Here is a 17,972-nt window from a genome sequence, read left to right as displayed (position 1 = left end):
CACTGAATACCAGGATAATATAAGGTGCAATGAAACATTAACCTCACACAAACCTCAGCATTTATTGGTCATTAAGAGTATTGATTTGGGGGCTGGAGCGACAGCACAGCGGGTAGGGCGTTTGCCTTGCACGCGGCCAACTTGGGTTCGATTCCCAGCATCCCATACGGTCCCCCAAGCACCGCCAGGAGTAATTCCTGAGTGCAGAGCCAGGAGGAACCCCCGTGTACTACCAGGTGTGACCCAAAAAGAAAAAAAAATAGAATATTGGTTTTATTTTAACTCTCAAAGATAAAAATCCTTTTTTATAGTACCTGAAAATTACAATTTGAAACTAGTAACAATTTAATTGTGCCAAGAAAGATTTTCAAAGCAAAAACATTGTCTTTTTCTGGAGTCATAGAAGATAACAGAAATTCTTTAAATCCTGGTTGTGATACAAGTGAACCCCCTTTATCACTGAGAACTCTGGGTTTCACCAGACCAGGAATGGAGATCATCTGCTAGTATCCCAGTCTCTGACAACTCAGCAGTCATGCTCATAAGCCTCCTCTGACTAGCGCCAGATAATCTCCTCATCGGCCACCATCCAGACTGCATGCACTTCTCTCCCAGAAGGGAGTATAGCATGACGCTTGCCATAGCCATGCCGCCACACTCCGCATCAGACTGTTTCACTGGGGCGCCCTGGGAAGGTGAGAGCCCTCCCCACCCCAAGGGACCCAAGCCCTGGCACCCAAAACTCAACCGCCAGAACTCAACCGCCGCCACGCTCACGGGCCACTCTCCACACGCTCCTGATGAGCCACACTCACTAATGAACCTATTCCTGGACCAAGAGGCCAAGACACTGTAAGACACACCCTACCCATACTCCAAGAGTACCAAACCACGTTTAATGGATTTCAAAGTAGTAGGTAACCAATCTCAGAGGGAATTATTTTTTTTTTACAGCTATATGTATAAAACACACGAGGCTCTACCTTTAATAACATGTTAGTGATCTTCTTATAGAAGGGCCTAATGGTCCCTGGGGATATACAACTATCTTCAAACTCTTTCCTCTAAGAATACTTTTCCATAGCATTTTCAGTGGTTCTTCATAACAAAAATACAAAACTGTATTATTTCAGTTCTGCTTTGGGACAGGGACTGGGGTTCAGGATGGAAACATCCAAAATATAGTAGTGGGAAGGTGTAATGGTGGTGGAATTGGTATCTGAATATTAAATGTAATCAAATATTATGAACTACTTTATAAAATAAAATTTAAAAAAATCCTGGTTGTGATATAATCTGTAGCCAAAGCATTTACCAATAGAGGCATGTTACATAAGTACACATACAAAATATATTTTGTGTATATGTAAAAACATTACAGTAATACTAGCATAAAATGTGACTTGGGCTTCTGATTTTGTTTGTGGTTCTATCAGTTGATTTTTTTCTAGGCAGTGGACAGAACTCATGATCCAGTTGTTTATGAACTCTGAAAAGTACAGAACAACACACCAGAGTGTAGTCCGAATATTTTTTTTTTCTTTTTTGGGGCATACCCAGCAATGCTCTTGGATTACTCCTGGCTTGGCACTCAGGAATTACTTCTGGCAGTGCTCAGGGGACCATATGGGATGCCAGGGATCGAACTTGGGTCGGCTGCCTGCAAGGCAAATGCCCTACCCACTGTGCTATCACTCAGGCCCCTGTAGTTCTGAATGACATATCATCAGGCAGTTTAAACAATACCCTGTCTCACAAAAAAATATTTTTCCTGGTTTGGAGAGGTAGTACCGGGGGGGGGGGGGGGGGGAGGAGAGTACTAGACCCTGAACCGATTGTTCAGGGTCTTGACGAAGAAATCTGACCATCTCATAGGTGGGCGGACACTTGGTCTTTTGATGTCCCGTGGAATTCAGTCGATAACGGCTCTAGTCCAACGGTCATCTCCAAATCTCGTTACATGTCCAGCCCATCTGATTTTCTAAGCCTTGGCAAACGAGACAGCGTCCCTGATTCTTGACTGTCGACAGAGATCGGAACTCCAAATTCTTTCTCTCATTTGAGTGAAGTGTGATACTCCAAGCATAGTTCTTTTGATTCTTCTCTGGGAGACCTGAATAGCGTTCTCATCCTGTTTTCATAGGACCCAGGTCTCTGAGGCGTATGTTGATGCAGGAAGAACAGTGGAATCAAAGAGATGTGCCCAGAGCAAGAGGTTCTTCGTCCTCTTAGCTATTTCTTCGATGCTCTGGAAGGCATTCCAAGCTGCTCTCCTCCTCCTGCGCAACTCAGGTGCCAGGTCATTCGTCATGTTGACCTCTCGACCTAGGTACACATAACTGTTGCATTCAGAGATGGTCTTTCCATTGAGATGGAACGTCAGGAATGAGACTGTTTCTCATAAACATTGTCTTCGTAAGATTCAGCTGTAGTCGGACCTTTCCACACTCACGGTCGAAGTCGGCCAGCATCTGTGCCGCTTGGCTAATGTTTGCTGTTATTAGAAAGATGTCATCAGCAAAGCAGAGGTGGTGTAGTTGCCAACCGTCTATCTTCACTCTCATTACTTCCCATTCCGGTCATCGCAAGACGTTTTCGAGGGTGGCACTGAAGAGTTTCGGTGAAATGGTATCACCCTGCTGAACTCCCCTCTTAACATCAATGATCACTTCTTTGTAGAATGGTGCGATCCTGGTAGTGAATCTATAATAGAGCTCATGGAGGATCCTGATGTATTGAGTTTGAATGCCCTGATTGGCTAGGATTTCGAAGACTGCTTCTGTCTCAACAGAATCAAAGGCCTTCTTTAAATCAATGAACGTTAGAGTGGCATCTTGAACTCCCGAGAAACCTGGATGAGCTTGGTTATCGTGTGGATATGGTCGATCGTGCTGAATCCTTTGCAGAACCCAGCTTGCTCGCATGGTTGTCCTTCCTCTAGTGTTCTGCCAATCCTATTCAGGATGACTCAAGTGAACAGATGACACTTCCACATATAGGGAAATTATCAACAAATATGAACGCTGAAATAATAGATATTAAAGTGATCTAACAGAAGACATTAATACAGATATAGAAATGTTTGCAAACACCCTTGGAACAAACAAAAATCCTCTTTAGTGACAAACTTCCACAATCTAGGTAATAAGAATTTTCAAAGGATAAAAATATGAAGACTGGGGCTGGAGCTATAGCACGTGGGTAGGGCGTCTGCCTTGCATGTGGCTGATCCGGATGGGATGGGATGGGATGGGATGGGATGGGATGGGATGGGATGGGATGGGGGAAGGGGGAAGGGGGAAGAGGGAAAGGGGAAGGGGGAAGGGGAAGGGCGAAGGGGGAAGGGGAAGGGGAAGGGGAAGGGGAGGGGAAGGGGAAGGGGAAGGGGAAAGGGAGGGGAAGGGGAGGGGAGGGGAAGGGGAAGGGGAAGGGGAAGGGGAAGGGGAAGGGGAAGGGAAAGGGAGGGAAGAAAGAAAGAAAGAAAGAAAGAAAGAAAGAAAGAAAGAAAGAAAGAAAGAAAGAAAGAAAGAAAGAAAGACTGACTTTCTGTGCCTATACTGCTGCAAGGATCCCAGCCAGTCAAGGACACTGGTTTTCAATCCTTTCCTGAACACCCCCCATACCCCCAATGAAATGCTTTGATATCCCCTGTGCCCCCCCCCCCCCGCAAAATAATAAAAAGAATTTTCACAGGGGGAAAAGAAGGTATGTTCCACTCAAAATTTAAAAAGCAAGGCAGACATTTCACCTAAAGTAAGTCAAGCAGGGGCTGGAGCGATAGCACAGCAAATAGGGTGTTTGCTTTGCATGCGGTCAGCCTGGGTTCGATTCCCAGCATCCCACATGGTCCCGAGCACCACCGGGGTATTTCCTGAGTGCAGAGCCAGGAGTAACCCCTGTGCATCGCCGTGTGTGACCCAAAAAGCAAAATAAATAAAAAGTCAGTCAAGCAGATATACAAATGTAAAACCTATACCATGAATAATTCATAAAATAACAACTTGCAAGAATTCAGTTAAACTTGGAAATGAAAACCATTTTTTTCTTCTTATGTTATTTGGGGAGCAACTACATTAAGCACTGCTCAAGAAATACTCCCAGCTCTGTGCTAGGGGGGTGCTCCTGGTAGTGCTCAGGGGACCATGTGTGGGGCTAGAGAACAAACTCCTGCACGCAAAGTAATCCACTGCACTAGCACTCTTGCTCTTCCTAAAACTTCTGAACATGGCTCAGTCACAGAGTGCCTCCTTTGCATGCATGAGGCCCTGAATTTGAGACCTGGGGCCAAGAGTCTGATCTCCAACCATTGTGTGAGTGCTGCAACAGTAGAAGCACCACAAGTGTGACTCCTAACGAAGCCCAACAGACTTCCTAGAAATGAAAGATAAATATTATTCGGGTACAACAGTATAGTAGGTAAGGCTCTTGCCTTATAAACAGGTGACCCGGATACAATCCTCGGAACCACATTCCCCCAAATATGACCAAAAATGATTCCTGGCTTCAGAGCCAGGTATAAGTCTTGATCACAGTAGGGTGTGCCCTCTGCCCAAAAGGGAAGGAAATAAAAGGAAAAAATATTAGCAGGTGAACAAGGGTGTGTGTGGGGATCAATAATATAATAAAGCAGTTCCTTGAAAAGATCAGTAAAGCTGGTACATCTCTAAATCAGTTAAGAACATATAAAAATGATGTATTAATACCAGGAATGAAAGAGGGCAGCATTGCAATTGTTTGTTCATTGCAGCACTCTTTACAATAGCCAGAATCTAGAAAAAACCTGAGTGCCTGAGAACAGATGACTGGTTAAAGAAAGTTTGGTACATCTACACAATGGAGTACTGTGTAGCTGTTAGAAAAGATGAAGTTATGAAATTTACATACAAGTGGTACTACATGGAAAGTATCATGTTAAGCGAAATGAGTCAGAAAGAGCGGGATAGACACAGAAAGATTGCATTCATCTGGGAAACATAAAGCAACAACACGGGAGACTAACACCCAGGAATGGCTGAGATTAGTACCAGGAATTTTGCTCCATGACTTGAAGGCCAGCCACATGTGCAAGGTGAAAAGGAAGCTCAGATAGAGAAGAGAGCACCAAATAAAGGGTGTTGTGAGGACCCTCCCAGGGTGGGAGAGACATGCTAAAAGTAGTCTACAGACCAAACATGATTGCCACTCAATGCCTCTCTTGTGAAACACAGTACCCAAAAGAAGAGAGAGAGAACAAGGGGGAATGCGCTGCCACAGAGGCGGGGGGGGTAGGGGGTGGGAGGGATGCTGGGACCCGTGGTGGTGGAGGATGGACACTGGTGGAGGGATGGGTACTTGATCATTGTATAACTGAAACCCAAGCACAAAAATTTATAAGTCTATAACTGTACCTCATGGTGTTTCACTAATAAAAATAAAATAAAATAAAAAATAAAAAAAATTTAAAAAAAGAAAGAGGGCAGCATCACAAAAGATTCTACAACACATTAAAAAAATAATCAGGAATAGCAGGTGTAATTCATGCATACATGAGCTGCTGGTTCCATCCCTGGCATCCCAAAAGAACAAAATAATATGTCAACAACTTTAGCTTACAAAATAAAGAAAACACAAGAAATAGAAAAATTCTTCAATAGAGATGAACTACCAAGGCTCATTTACATTAAAATATAAAGTATTTTTACTATTACAAAAATGGAATTTGGGGGGTATGGTGCCGCCAGCAGGTCAATCTGTACCTGTGAGGCGAGTGCATCAGCAGCCTCACAGCAACTTCAGACTTCTAGATACCCCAAAATTGCTGCTGTGCCTTTGGCCAGACCCAAAAAACTTGGGGCAAGGTTTACCAAGAAAGTAAATGGGCAAAAGTTAGGTATGTGGGAGACACACCCACAAATCACCTCCGGCTCAGCTACATAATTGGAGGCATGGCTCTCTGGTTTCTGATTGAACTGCTTACCGGCCATGATCCCAGAGAGCCAGAAACATATCTCGAAACCCAACGGCTTTTGGCGAAATGCATCTGGTCCCTGCAGTAGGCTACTGGTGTTGGGCCACCCAGGTGGGAATAAGTTTTGTGCCTTAGCCTGTTCCTCCTGGCGGCCCGGTAGCTGTCATCCTCCAGAGGCCACTGGACAGTCAGGTGTGGGCCCATAGTGATGAAATACATGGGGCATCACAGGGTGGGGTTGGAGCCAGCCCTTTTCTCCCCCTGCAAACCAGACCCCGAGTAGCCGCCCACGAATGGCCTCTCTGGCTTCTGATCAAGCTGCTTAACGGCCATGATCCCAGGCACTCAGAAACAAATCTTGAAATCTAGCGGCTTTCGGCAGAAATGCGTCTGGACCACGCAGTAGGTTACTGTTGCCAGGCCACCCCAGGGGAGAAAGGGTGTTGTCCCTCCGCCTGCTCCCCATAGGTGACTCGGTGGCCGCCCATCTTCCAGAGGCCATTGGACAGTCAGTTTGGGCCCGCAGTGACGAGACACACAGGGTCTCACGGGATAGGGGTGGAGCCGGTCCTTTCCTCCCCACCCCAACAAGACCGTGAATCGCCGCCCACGAACAGCCTATCTGGCTCCTGATCAAGTTGCTTAATGGCAATGATCCCAGAGACTCAGGAAGAGGTCTCAGAACCTAGCAGGTTTTGGCAGAAAATCCCTCCAGATTTAATTGTTAAAATTTTGGAATTTCAAAATTGCACAGCCACTTCTGCAACCATGAGACATCATATATTATTCATCACCAGCAATAAAAAACAAATTGTCTACTGTTGCCTTTTCGGCAGATCTCAGTGTTGGAGTAAAATCCCAAATAATAATGGTGGGTGTGGTGTCGAAATGTTGAATGTGATCAATGTATGGAGAGAGTGATTTGGAAATAACCCACAGGTAGGGGGAGGATGTGGGATGGGGGTATACTGGGGTTTTTGGTGGTGGAGAATGGGCACTGGTGAAGGTATGAGTGTTTCACTGTATGACTGAAACTTAAACCTGAAAGCTTTGTAACTGCTCTCACGGTGATTCAATAAATAAAATTATAAAAAATGGGGGGAAAAAGGTGGAGTTTATGCAAAATTCAATCAGCCTAATCAGTGGCTGAATAAATAGCAGTACTCCTACATTAAAAAAAAAAAGGAACAGAATATCCCTATGACACAATAACACCACCTATTGGCTTCTATCCCTAAAATGCAAAAACAGTAATCAAGAAAGTTATATTCATACCTGTAATCAAGAAAGTTTTATTCATACCTGTATTCATTGCAGTGCTTAGGATAATAGCCAGAATATGGAAGCAACCCTAATACCTAATGGTATGTGAATGAATGAAGAAGTTGTGGTAAATGCACAATGGAATACTATGCAACTTTAAGGAATGATGAAATCATGTGATCTACTGCAACTTGGATGGAGCTGGAAATTATCAGGCGGACTGTAATTACTCACAGATAAAGATGAACACCAGATGAGTTATCTCATTTGTCTGGGGCATATAAAGAAACAAAGGGAATAGATAATAATGATCGATAACAAACTCTTGGTGTTGGAGTACAAAGTAACAATTCCAGATTAAACAGTGTTATTGGATGGCCTGTGACGTAGGGGAATGGGTAAGAGGATTTGGACACTTTGTTGGTGGTGAGGTGGAGTGACTATGCAGCCAAAACTGTAACACCACTGTAACAATGTAATACCACTGTAGACACTACCATGGTAATAGTAAATTTAAAATAAAAATAAAATTTTTAAATGGATATGAAGTCATATATGCATGCTAAATTAGTGTAACATGAAATAAAATACACTACCATAAAGAAAAAAAAATGGAACTTGGAGCCTCTTTCTGTTCATCCCGAATGCCATGACAGGTATTCTTCTTCTCCCAGGTCAGTCATTGTTCAAACCCAGGATTTTACTTTCCCCACATAAGCACCCCCAACAAAAGAAAAGATAAAAACCACATGATCATATCAATAGATGCAGAGAAAGCATTTGACAAGATCCAGCACCCGTTTATGATGAAAACCCTCTCCAAAATGGGTATAGAAGGATTTTCTTCAATATAGTTAAAGCCATCTACCACAAGCCTATGGTAAGAATCATCCTCAATGGGGAAAAACTAAGAGCCTTCCCTCTAAGATCAGGGACGAGACAAGGATACCCACTCTCTCCACTGCTGTTCCATATAGTACTGGAAGTATTTGCAATAGCGATTAGGCAAGAAAAAGATATTAAGGGCATTCAGGTAGGAAAGGAGAAATCAAGCTCTCACTATTCGCAGATGATATGATACTATACTTAGAGAACCCTAAAACCTCTACCAAGAAACTCCTAGAAACAACAGACTTGTATAGTAAAGTTGCAGGCTATAAAATCAATACCCAAAAGTCCATGGCTTTCCTTTACACAAATAACAAGAAGAAAGTGACATGAAAAAAACAATCCCATTCATAATTGTGCCCCATAAAATCAAGTACCTAGGAATCACCTTAACTAAGGACGTAAAAGACCTGTACAAAGAAAACTTCAAAATGCTACTTCAGGAAATAAAAGAGGACACAAGGAAATGGAAAGATAACCCCTGCTCATGGATCGGGAGAATTAACAGTCAAAATGGCAATACTTCGCAAAGCATTGTACAAATTCAAGGCGATCCCTATAATGATACCCATGACATTCTTCAAAGAAATGGAGCAAACACTCCTGAAATTCATATGGAACAATAAGCACCCACAAATAGTTAAAGCAATTCTTGGGAAAACGAAAATGGGAGGAATCAACCTCCCCAACCTCAAATTCTACTACAAAGCAATAATAATTAAAACAACATGGTATTGGAACAAAGGCAGAGCCGCGGACCAATGGAACAGGGTGGAATATACTGACATCTCCCCCCAAACATATGATCATCTAATCTTTGATAAGGGAGCAAGAAATGTTAAGTGGAGCAAGGAAAGCCTCTTTAACAAATTGTGCTGGCAAAACTGGACAGCTACATGTGAAAAACAGGGCTCAGATCTCTACCTAACACCATGTACAAAAGTAAAATCAAAATGTTGATTAAGGACCTCAACATCAGAATCCATAAGGTACACTGAGGACAAGGTTGGCAAAACCCTCCATGATATTGAAGCCAATGGTATCTTCAAAGATGACACGTTACTAGCCAAGCAAGTGAAAACAGAGATAGACAAATAGGACTATCTTAAACTAAGAAGCTTCTGCACCTCAAAAGAAATAGTGACCAAAATACAAAGACAGTCTACAGAACGGGAAAGGATACCCAATACCCATCCGACAAGGGGTTAATGTCAAGGATATACAAAGCACTGGTTGAACTCCACAAGAAGAAAACATCCAACCCCATCAAAAAATGGGGAGACGAAATGAATAGAAACTTTCACAAAGAAGAAATCCGAATGGCAAAAAGGCACATGAGAAAATGCTCCACATCATTAATCACCAGGGAGATGCAGATCAAAACCACAATGAGATATCATCTCACACCACAGAGACTGGCCCACATCCAAAAGAACAAAAGCAACCTGTGTTGACGCGGATGTGGCGAGAAAGGGATCCTCCTTCACTGCTGGTGGGAATGCCGACTGGTTCAGCCCTTTTGGAAAACAGTAGAGACGATTCTCAAAAAATTAGAAATTGAGCTCCCATTTGACCCAGCAATACCACTCCTTGGAATATTTCCCAGAGACGCAAAATAGTACAGTCGAAAAGACATCTGCATTTCTATGTTCATTGCTGCACTGATAGCCAAAATTTGGGAAAAACCCGAGTGCCTGAGAACAGATATCTGGTTAAAGAAACTTTGGTACATCTACACAATAGAATACTATGCAGCTGTTAGAAAAGATGAAGTCATGAAATTTGCATACAAGTAGTTCTACATGGAAAGAATTATGCTAAGTGAAATGAGCCAGAAAGAGAGGGACAGACACAGAAAGACTGCACTCATCTGGGGAATATAAAGTAACAGAATGGGAGTCGAACACCCAAGAATAGTTAAGTACCAGGAGGTCTGCTCCAGGGCTTGGAAGCTGGCAGCACATGTTGGGAGGAAAGGCAGCTCAGATAGAGAAGGGAACACCAAGTAAAGGATATTTGGAGGACTCGCTCAGGATGCGAGATGCATGCTGAAAGCAGACTATAGACTGAACACAATGGCTACTCAATACCTCTATTGCAAACTACAAGACCCTAAAGGAAAGAGTGAGCAAAAGGGAATGCTCTGCTTCAGAGGCGGGATGGGGTTGGGGTGGGAGGGCTACTAGGATCATTGGTGGTGGAGAATAGGCACTGGTGGAGGGATGGGTACTCGATCATTGTATAACTGAAACCCAAACACGAAAGTTTATAAATCTACAACTGTACCTCATGGTGTTTCACAAATTAAAAAAATAAATAAAAATTAAAAAAATAAAAAAGAAATTTGTAGTTAAATTTTTTATTTTTTTTCTTTTTGGGTCACACCCGGCGATGCTCAGGGGTTGCTCCTGGCTCATGCACTCAGGAATTACTCCTGGCGGTGCTCGGGGGACCATATGGGATGCTGGGAATCGAACCTGTGTCGGCCATGTTGGCTGCGTGCAAGGCCCTACCGCTGTGCTATCGCTCCAGCCCCTGTAGTTAAATTTTTAACAAAGAAAACTATCATCCCAAGCGACTTCTGAATTTTCAGGAGTTTTTGCAGGATTATTTCTTCCTTGAATATGTGTAAACTATAGTAAGATGAATGCATGGACATTTCTGAAATCCCCATGTACAGCTAAGAAAACCCTTACAGCTCAAAAGAGTAACTTCACGTGTTAAAATTCACGGATTAAAATAAAAATAGTAACTTCACGGATAAAATTCCACTACCTCGGTAAGAAACCATCTCCACCTTGTGGCATTTCACGGAACTGTAGTGAAAACACTAAAGCCAACTGACTGGAGTTTCTAAATTTCCAGGTACAAATTTGACCTTTTTATACCAGCTTTTTAAAATTCCTGATAGAAAACAATCTCTGAACAAACATGGTGTTGAAATTCTCTGAAAATCCAAAATTCACAAATTATTCATAAAAATGTAATTAAAAAGAAAAAAGAGATAGTTTAAGGTTTACAGTGCTTTCCAACCAATCCTGGTTGACATCCAGTATTGCTTATGACTATGCTGCCCAATATGAACTTGAGCACTGAGCCAGGACGAGTATCATAGAGTAAGACCAAACACCCCACAATTTTAATTAAAATTCAAATAATTTAAGAAGACTTCTAAACTCTTGACATGTATTTTAAAAATTAACTTCTGGGGGTCGAAGAGATAATAGGGCCTGCAGAGAGCTTGCCTTGCATGCAGCTGACCTAGGTTCAATCCCCAGCATCCCATATGACCCTGAGTCCCACCAGGAGTGATTCCTGAGTGCAGAGAGAGGAGTAATCCCTAAGGACTATGGGGTAAGGCTCTCAAAAAAAAAATTAGCTTCTGCTATTTTTCTTTATAGTAGAAAATTATATTATTGATACTGCTTAAGTGTCTATATTAATAAACATTTACTATTTTTAAGAAATGTAGACTACGGTTAATATTCAATAGCTAGAAAATGCTATACAATCTTCACTGGATGATATTCAAACAATGCAACAAGATTTCCTTGCCAAGTTTATAGCACCTTATAGAATCAGGTCAAAAATACCAATGCAACTTATCTTTCTCCCCAAACTTGCTATTCCTTTGAACACCACTGAAAAGTTCCTATAAAATATAAAATCATTCATATTTACATTGCAGCAATCAGAGCCATGAACACAAATAGCAACAGCTCTAACCAGGACTAATTTGACTGCCTGCTCTTTCTAAGGCGATCTCTGTTCCAGTTGATCTAAACTATTTATAGGTTTTTCTTTTAACATTCTCAGAGTATGTGCTATCAAAGAGATGTTTCCTAGGTTAACTATAATTAAAGCGGAGAATTAGAATGACTTTAAACCCACTGATGCCTGATTCAGCTTTCACATCAATCAGGAAAACGCAGTCTTCAAAAAATGCAGAAGAAAACTTACATAAAAATATATTTCTCGGGGGGGGGGGGGGCGGGGACAGAGCAATAGTACAGTGAGGTAAAGCACTTCCTTTACATGCAGCTGACCTGGGTCTGATCATCAGCATCCCCTGTGGTACCCCCAAGTATTGCCAGGGGTAACTGTTGAGCACAGAAGCAAGAAAACATCCTGAGCACTGCTGGATATGGCTCCAAAACAAATTCTTACAAATTCTTGAGTCTTTTCATCGCCTTGGATGCCCAGGAACCTGTATGCTTGTAATATGCCACAAACCCTAAAAAATTTTCAATTTATATAGAAAATTTGCTAGAAGTGTGATTTCCTAAATCAAAATTAAGACGTTCAAGGAGATAACTTGAACGTCTTAATTTTGATTTAGGAAATCACACTTTTAGCAATTTTTTTCTAGCAATAATTTTAGGGTGAGATAAACTCTAAATTAACTATATATGTTTACCATTTTTCTTACCCTAGATTTTCATTTATAACTCCAAAATCCATTCTCCACAATGCAGCTAAAGAATGAACGTAATCTTATCATCTTACTTCTTAGATACCGTCCAAAGGATCCAAATTCTAGTCAGGATATAGTCTAACTTAGTATCACCATTCCCTGACATTGGTGCCTCACAGTCTTTACCTGGCTAATGCCTAACTCATTTCCTTGATGATCTTTCCAAGAGTGGAAAGGTCTAGGTTAATAAAGAGATGATAATTAAGAGTGCTGCTCTGAGGTCAAACACTAGTCTTTTAATTTATTAATTTGTGAATTAAGATAAAATGAACTAAATTTTTAGGCCTTATCTATACAATCAAGATACCAAAGTAGGTACCATACATGGCTTATTGATAAAATATTTAAAAATTCTTTAGCAATTTCTAGTCTATAATAAAAACTTCATTTTATTATTACATACTTATTCTGCTTTTAACTGGTTTCTTCGACCTGTGGTTTCCTATTGCTTTCTCTGCCATTTAACAATCACCATCATCATACATGGTTATAACACGGTTATAACACACTAAGCTGACCTTAGTGAGTTATAACTTGTTCCTATTCATAACTGTGACCTGCTATGCCAGTGATTCTGAAAGTCACCTCTGGCTGAGTCATTAGGTGGTTCTCAACTGGGAATGATTTTGCCTCCAATGGGGCATCTAGAGACATCTATGGTAGTTAAATCCAAGGATACTGCTAAACATTCTACAATGCACAAGGAAACCTCCCCCCATAATAAAAAACAACCTGGACCAAAATGTCAAGTACTGTACCAAGGGAGAGAACCTTAACCAAGACAGTGGGTAGGTTTAGGAATTACTTTGTCATCAACACTAAATGCAAGGACAGGCAAATAAGAATCATTTCATAAATGATGCATGAATTAAAAAGGCATGTAAGGACCAGGAAGATGGTGCAAATGGCTGGAGTGCACTTTTTTCCTTTTAAGCTTTTTGGGTCACACTGTGCAATGCTCAGTTACTCCTAGCTCTGCACTCAGGAATTATTCCTGGTGGTGCTCAGGGGATCATATGGGATGCTGGGGATTGAACTCGAGTTGGACACATGCAAGGCAAATGCCCTACCGGCTGTACTATTGCTCTGGCCCCTATAGTCCATCTTTTACAGGCAAAAATCCTGGGTTCAATCCCCCAGCACCTCATGGTCCCCCAGTCCCCCATGCACATCTGATACTCCCATCTGAGTTAGTCCTAAGCTCTTCTGGACATGATCCCAAAAACAAAAATTAAGAGCCTGTAATTCCATCACATGCTGTAAGAATTTAAATTATTACAGTTTGTAATCAATATGTACAAGTAAATGGAAATTGGCTAATCCTGACAGGTCATTTCTAGAACACGAACACACACACACACACACACACACACACACACACACACACACACACAGCATTCCTTTCTTAATGTTTTAACAACCAACATATTACCTCAAAAGTACATTCCATTTAATTGCTCCTGTGGAAATAAGGTGGCTCACTAAAGCAGCACCAACTAGGAGGGAAGACCAACATGTTTACTGTTTTTTTAATGGAAAAACCTGAAAATGTCACCACCCACACACCCTCTCAAGAGCAGCCTGAAGTAGGGAGATGCTGGCATCTGTGTATATGCTTTTAGTTACAATTCATCAATCATTGAAATTCAAATGAGCGCAGAGGTGGAAGATGGCAGTTTCAGTGAAAAATGAAAGAAAAAGAAATCCAATGTTAAGTACTATTAAGAAAGATGACATGAGCTTTTTCACCTCTGCAGAAGCCTGTATTCTCTCCAGAACACACATATGTTTCTCTTTTTCTCCCCTCACATTTCTCTAAGTAAATTTCTCTTAAATAAGACTATTTTACTTCACTCAGAATGATTTGGCAGAGTTGAAGTGGATTAACAAGAAGTAATTTTTAAATGGTTAAAACTTGAAATATACCTGCAAAGCAATCTATAAGCAATGAGCAAGACTGACTTTAAAAGACAAAGTACTTAATATGCATTCTAATTCGTTGTGTAGAGGCTTTTCTTCTTCATGAGACTGAACAGAACTCATCTGTCTTTGCATATTCAGTGAAACATCAGTGCTGGGGAAGCAGTTAGGAAGCATAATAAATCCACCTGTTCAGTGAGCATGCGACCTCCCTGCAGCACCCTCTCCCCAAATGCCCCTTCTTGTAAGACACGTCCTTTTATGTCATCATTGATCCATTCTGCCTTCCTCTACTTAATAAATCAGATGCTGCATACACTGATCGCTGTGTGCAGATCAAACACTTCACATGATAATGTTCCAATGATCTTTCCAGTTAACTTACAGTAACCTAAATCTACACCAATATCCCGAAACCCAGAAGTGCCTAACTATGACTTAATTATTTCTTACCTTCCTCAGGGGCAGCTGCAGCTCCATCAGGTAGTACCGGCTGCAGTTCTCCAGTTTCAGAATTATTTTCCAAATCAGTCATTTGCATTCCTTCCAGATGACTTCCTTTCGCGTTAGTCCTCAAAGAGGGAGAAAACAACCTGATATTTTTATATAGCTAGTAAGTGATACAATAATTTGTGGTTTATTTTTCCCTTGTCCTGAAGTGAAGTATCAAACCAAAGATGATATATATTGCTTTGTTTTAGGGAAGGTATGATGAGTGGGGTGTTGTCGTGTAGTGCTGAGGACTCAGCTCAATATATTTTCTTGGACCTCTCAGGCTTTGTTTGTAAAATATTCATTACAAGATTCACAATGAAAAGTTTTAAGAGTAGGCTATATTAAGTTGAATATCCTAATTATGATACTGTACTACAGCTTTAAAAATGTTGTCATTAGAGAATTCCTGGGTAACAAACACAAAATGTCTTCCTATTATCTTATAACTCCATGTGTCAATAAAAATTTTAATATTTAAAACAAAGTTTAGAGGCTAGGAATGTAGCTCAATGACAGATCATATCATTCAACATGACAAGATCTAGATTCAGCCTCCAAAGTCCTTTACCCACTCACCCCACCACACACACACAAAATTAAAAATCTAAATACAAGTCGAAAATAATGTGTTTTCACTAACATGGAAAAAATGCTAACAAACATGTTATTGACTGAGAAAATAGGTACTCCTTTATTAATAAAAAGCTATATAGTCACCGTTGATAAACATGCATAAAAACTGAGAAGACAGCACAGATAAAAAACTGCAGGAATGCATGTGTGTCAGAGATGTGGAAATCTTCATAAATGGGAGGCAAAGATGGTATAAATTTAATAATTAAAAAATATTTCTATCTTGAATCATTTATTATTTATAATTTTTGCACAAACCATTTTAAATAGGGAATTGAAAAAACCCAACAAGATAGAAAATATAGAGCCGTGTTGATGCTACTGTAAGGGTTAGAGGAATACTACTTGGCCAGAAAAAAAAAGATGAAATCATGCAATTTATTGCTACTGGTTAGACCTGGAAAGAATCATGCTGAGTGAAGTTAGTCAGAAGGAGAGAAATAGACACAGAATGACCTCTCTCATATGTGGGATACTTAAATATGGCAGAGGAATAACAAATGCCCAAAGGCAACAGAAAGTGAGAACTGGTCAATAAGAAGTTTACCAAGACAGTGTGGGGAGAGATAAGAGGAGGAAAGAGTAGGATGAGGGAACATTGGGGCAATCGTGAAGAGAAGCCAACAGTTTAGTGGAGGATGTGGTGCTAGATATATTTATGCAAGAAACCCTGTTATCAACAGTATTCCAAGTCACAGTGCCTACAATAAAACTGAAAAATTTTTTTCTTTTATTTTTTTTATTAGTGAAACACCATGAGGTACAGTTATAGACTTATAAATTTTTGTGCTTGGGTTTCAGTTATACAATGATCAAGTACCCATCCCTCCACCAATGCCCATCCTCCACCACCACGGGTCCCAGCATCCCTCCCACCCCCCATCTCCCCCGTCCCACCCTGCCTCTGTGGCAGGGCATTCCCCCTTGTTCTCTCTCTCTTTTTTGGGGTACTGTGTTTCGCAAGAGAGGCCTTGAGTGGCAATCATGTTTGGTCTATAGACTACTTTCAGCATGCTTCTCCCACCCTGGGAGGGTCCTCACAACACCCTTTATTTGGTGCTCCCTTCTCTATCTGAGCTTCCTTTTCACCTAGCACATGTGGCTGGCCTTCCATTCATGGAGCAAAATTCCTGGTACTAATCTCAGCCATTCCTGGGTGTTAGTCTCCCGTGTTGTTGCTTTATGTTTCCCAGATGAATGCAATCTTTCTGTGTCTATCCCGCTCTTTCTGACTCATTTCGCTTAACATGATACTTTCCATGTAGTACCACTTGTATGTAAATTTCATGATTTCATCTTTTCTAACAGCTACATAGTACTCCATTGTGTAAATGTACCAAATAAAACTGAAAAATTTAAGTAAACATTTTACTTAAAAAAAAAAAAGAAAAACAACCAAGGATCCGCCAGTGGAGCCGTGGATGGTTTGATGAGCCTGTTAGTGCCCTTGCTGAGAGTCACGCGGCATCATGTCCCACTACCTGCATCCCCCCAACACATCTCTGTTCGTCAGAAATGTGGCCGACGACACCAGGTCTGAAGATTTATGGTGGAAATTTGGTCATTATGAGCCTACAGTTGATGTGTATGTTCCACTTGATTTCCACACTTGCCAACCCAGAGGATTTGCTTATGTTCAATTTGAGGATGTTTGTGATACTGAAGATGCTTTACATAACTTGGACAGAAAATGGATTTGTGGACGTCAAACTGAGATACAGTTTGCACAGGGAGATAGGAAAACACCAAATTAGATGAAAGCCAAGGAAGGGAGAAATGTGTACAGTTCTTCACACTATGATGATTATGACGGATACAAGCATTCTCGAAGTCGAAGTTATAAAAGAAGGAGATCCAGTAGTCAGTCCTTTGCTTACAACTATAAAAGATCTTATAGTCCTAGAAACACTAGACTGACGGGAAGACTGTGACACAGCAGAAGTCATTTTGACAATAATAGCCAAGTAAGCAAGAAGAAAAATGACAGATAATGCTTCAGTGAGAAAGGAAAGGTGCAACATAGAGTATGAGCTGTTAAGTTACAACCCAGGGAAAAAAGACCTGAGAACTATTGTACTATTCTGAAAATTTGGCCAGTGAGCTGCAACATCCAGTTCAACTAACAAAATTCTGTATACCACAGAGAAGAATAAAGAAAATCAAACTGACAAACATCCTTCTTTTATTTAAGACCAAACTGCAGCTGAATACCCAGTACAGTTCTGCTTATTACACTTCAAGAAAGATCTAAGAAAAAGGAAAAAGAACCAAAGAGGGGCAGTTCAAGCGACCAAAGGGTGGGTGGAAGGTGCTGCAGTATGAATACTGTGCAAATATTTTGACTCTGGTCTG

General features: G+C 41.1%; 1 protein-coding gene and 1 pseudogene across 4 annotated transcripts in view; one reads left to right on the top strand and one right to left on the bottom strand.

Annotated features, from left to right (window-relative positions):
• Positions 1 to 17,972, bottom strand: part of TRIM37 (tripartite motif containing 37) — a 102,060-nt gene that overhangs the window by 18,932 nt on the left and 65,156 nt on the right. For 3 of the 4 annotated variants that reach the window (XM_056127538.1, XM_056127536.1, XM_056127535.1), the window contains exon 22: positions 14,946 to 15,085. In XM_056127538.1, coding sequence (XP_055983513.1) covers positions 14,946 to 15,085 — 140 coding nt within the window. The remainder of the gene's footprint in view (positions 1 to 14,945; positions 15,086 to 17,972) is intronic. The other variant, XM_056127537.1, reaches the window with a different exon arrangement.
• On the top strand, positions 17,089 to 17,611 carry LOC130035700 (serine/arginine-rich splicing factor 10-like; annotated as a pseudogene).

The sequence above is a fragment of the Sorex fumeus genome, unplaced genomic scaffold (genome assembly GCF_029834395.1).
Source record: "Sorex fumeus unplaced genomic scaffold, SorFum_2.1 ptg000063l, whole genome shotgun sequence".
NCBI lineage: Eukaryota > Metazoa > Chordata > Mammalia > Eulipotyphla > Soricidae > Sorex > Sorex fumeus.
This window is presented reverse-complemented; position numbering and strand designations above follow the sequence as displayed.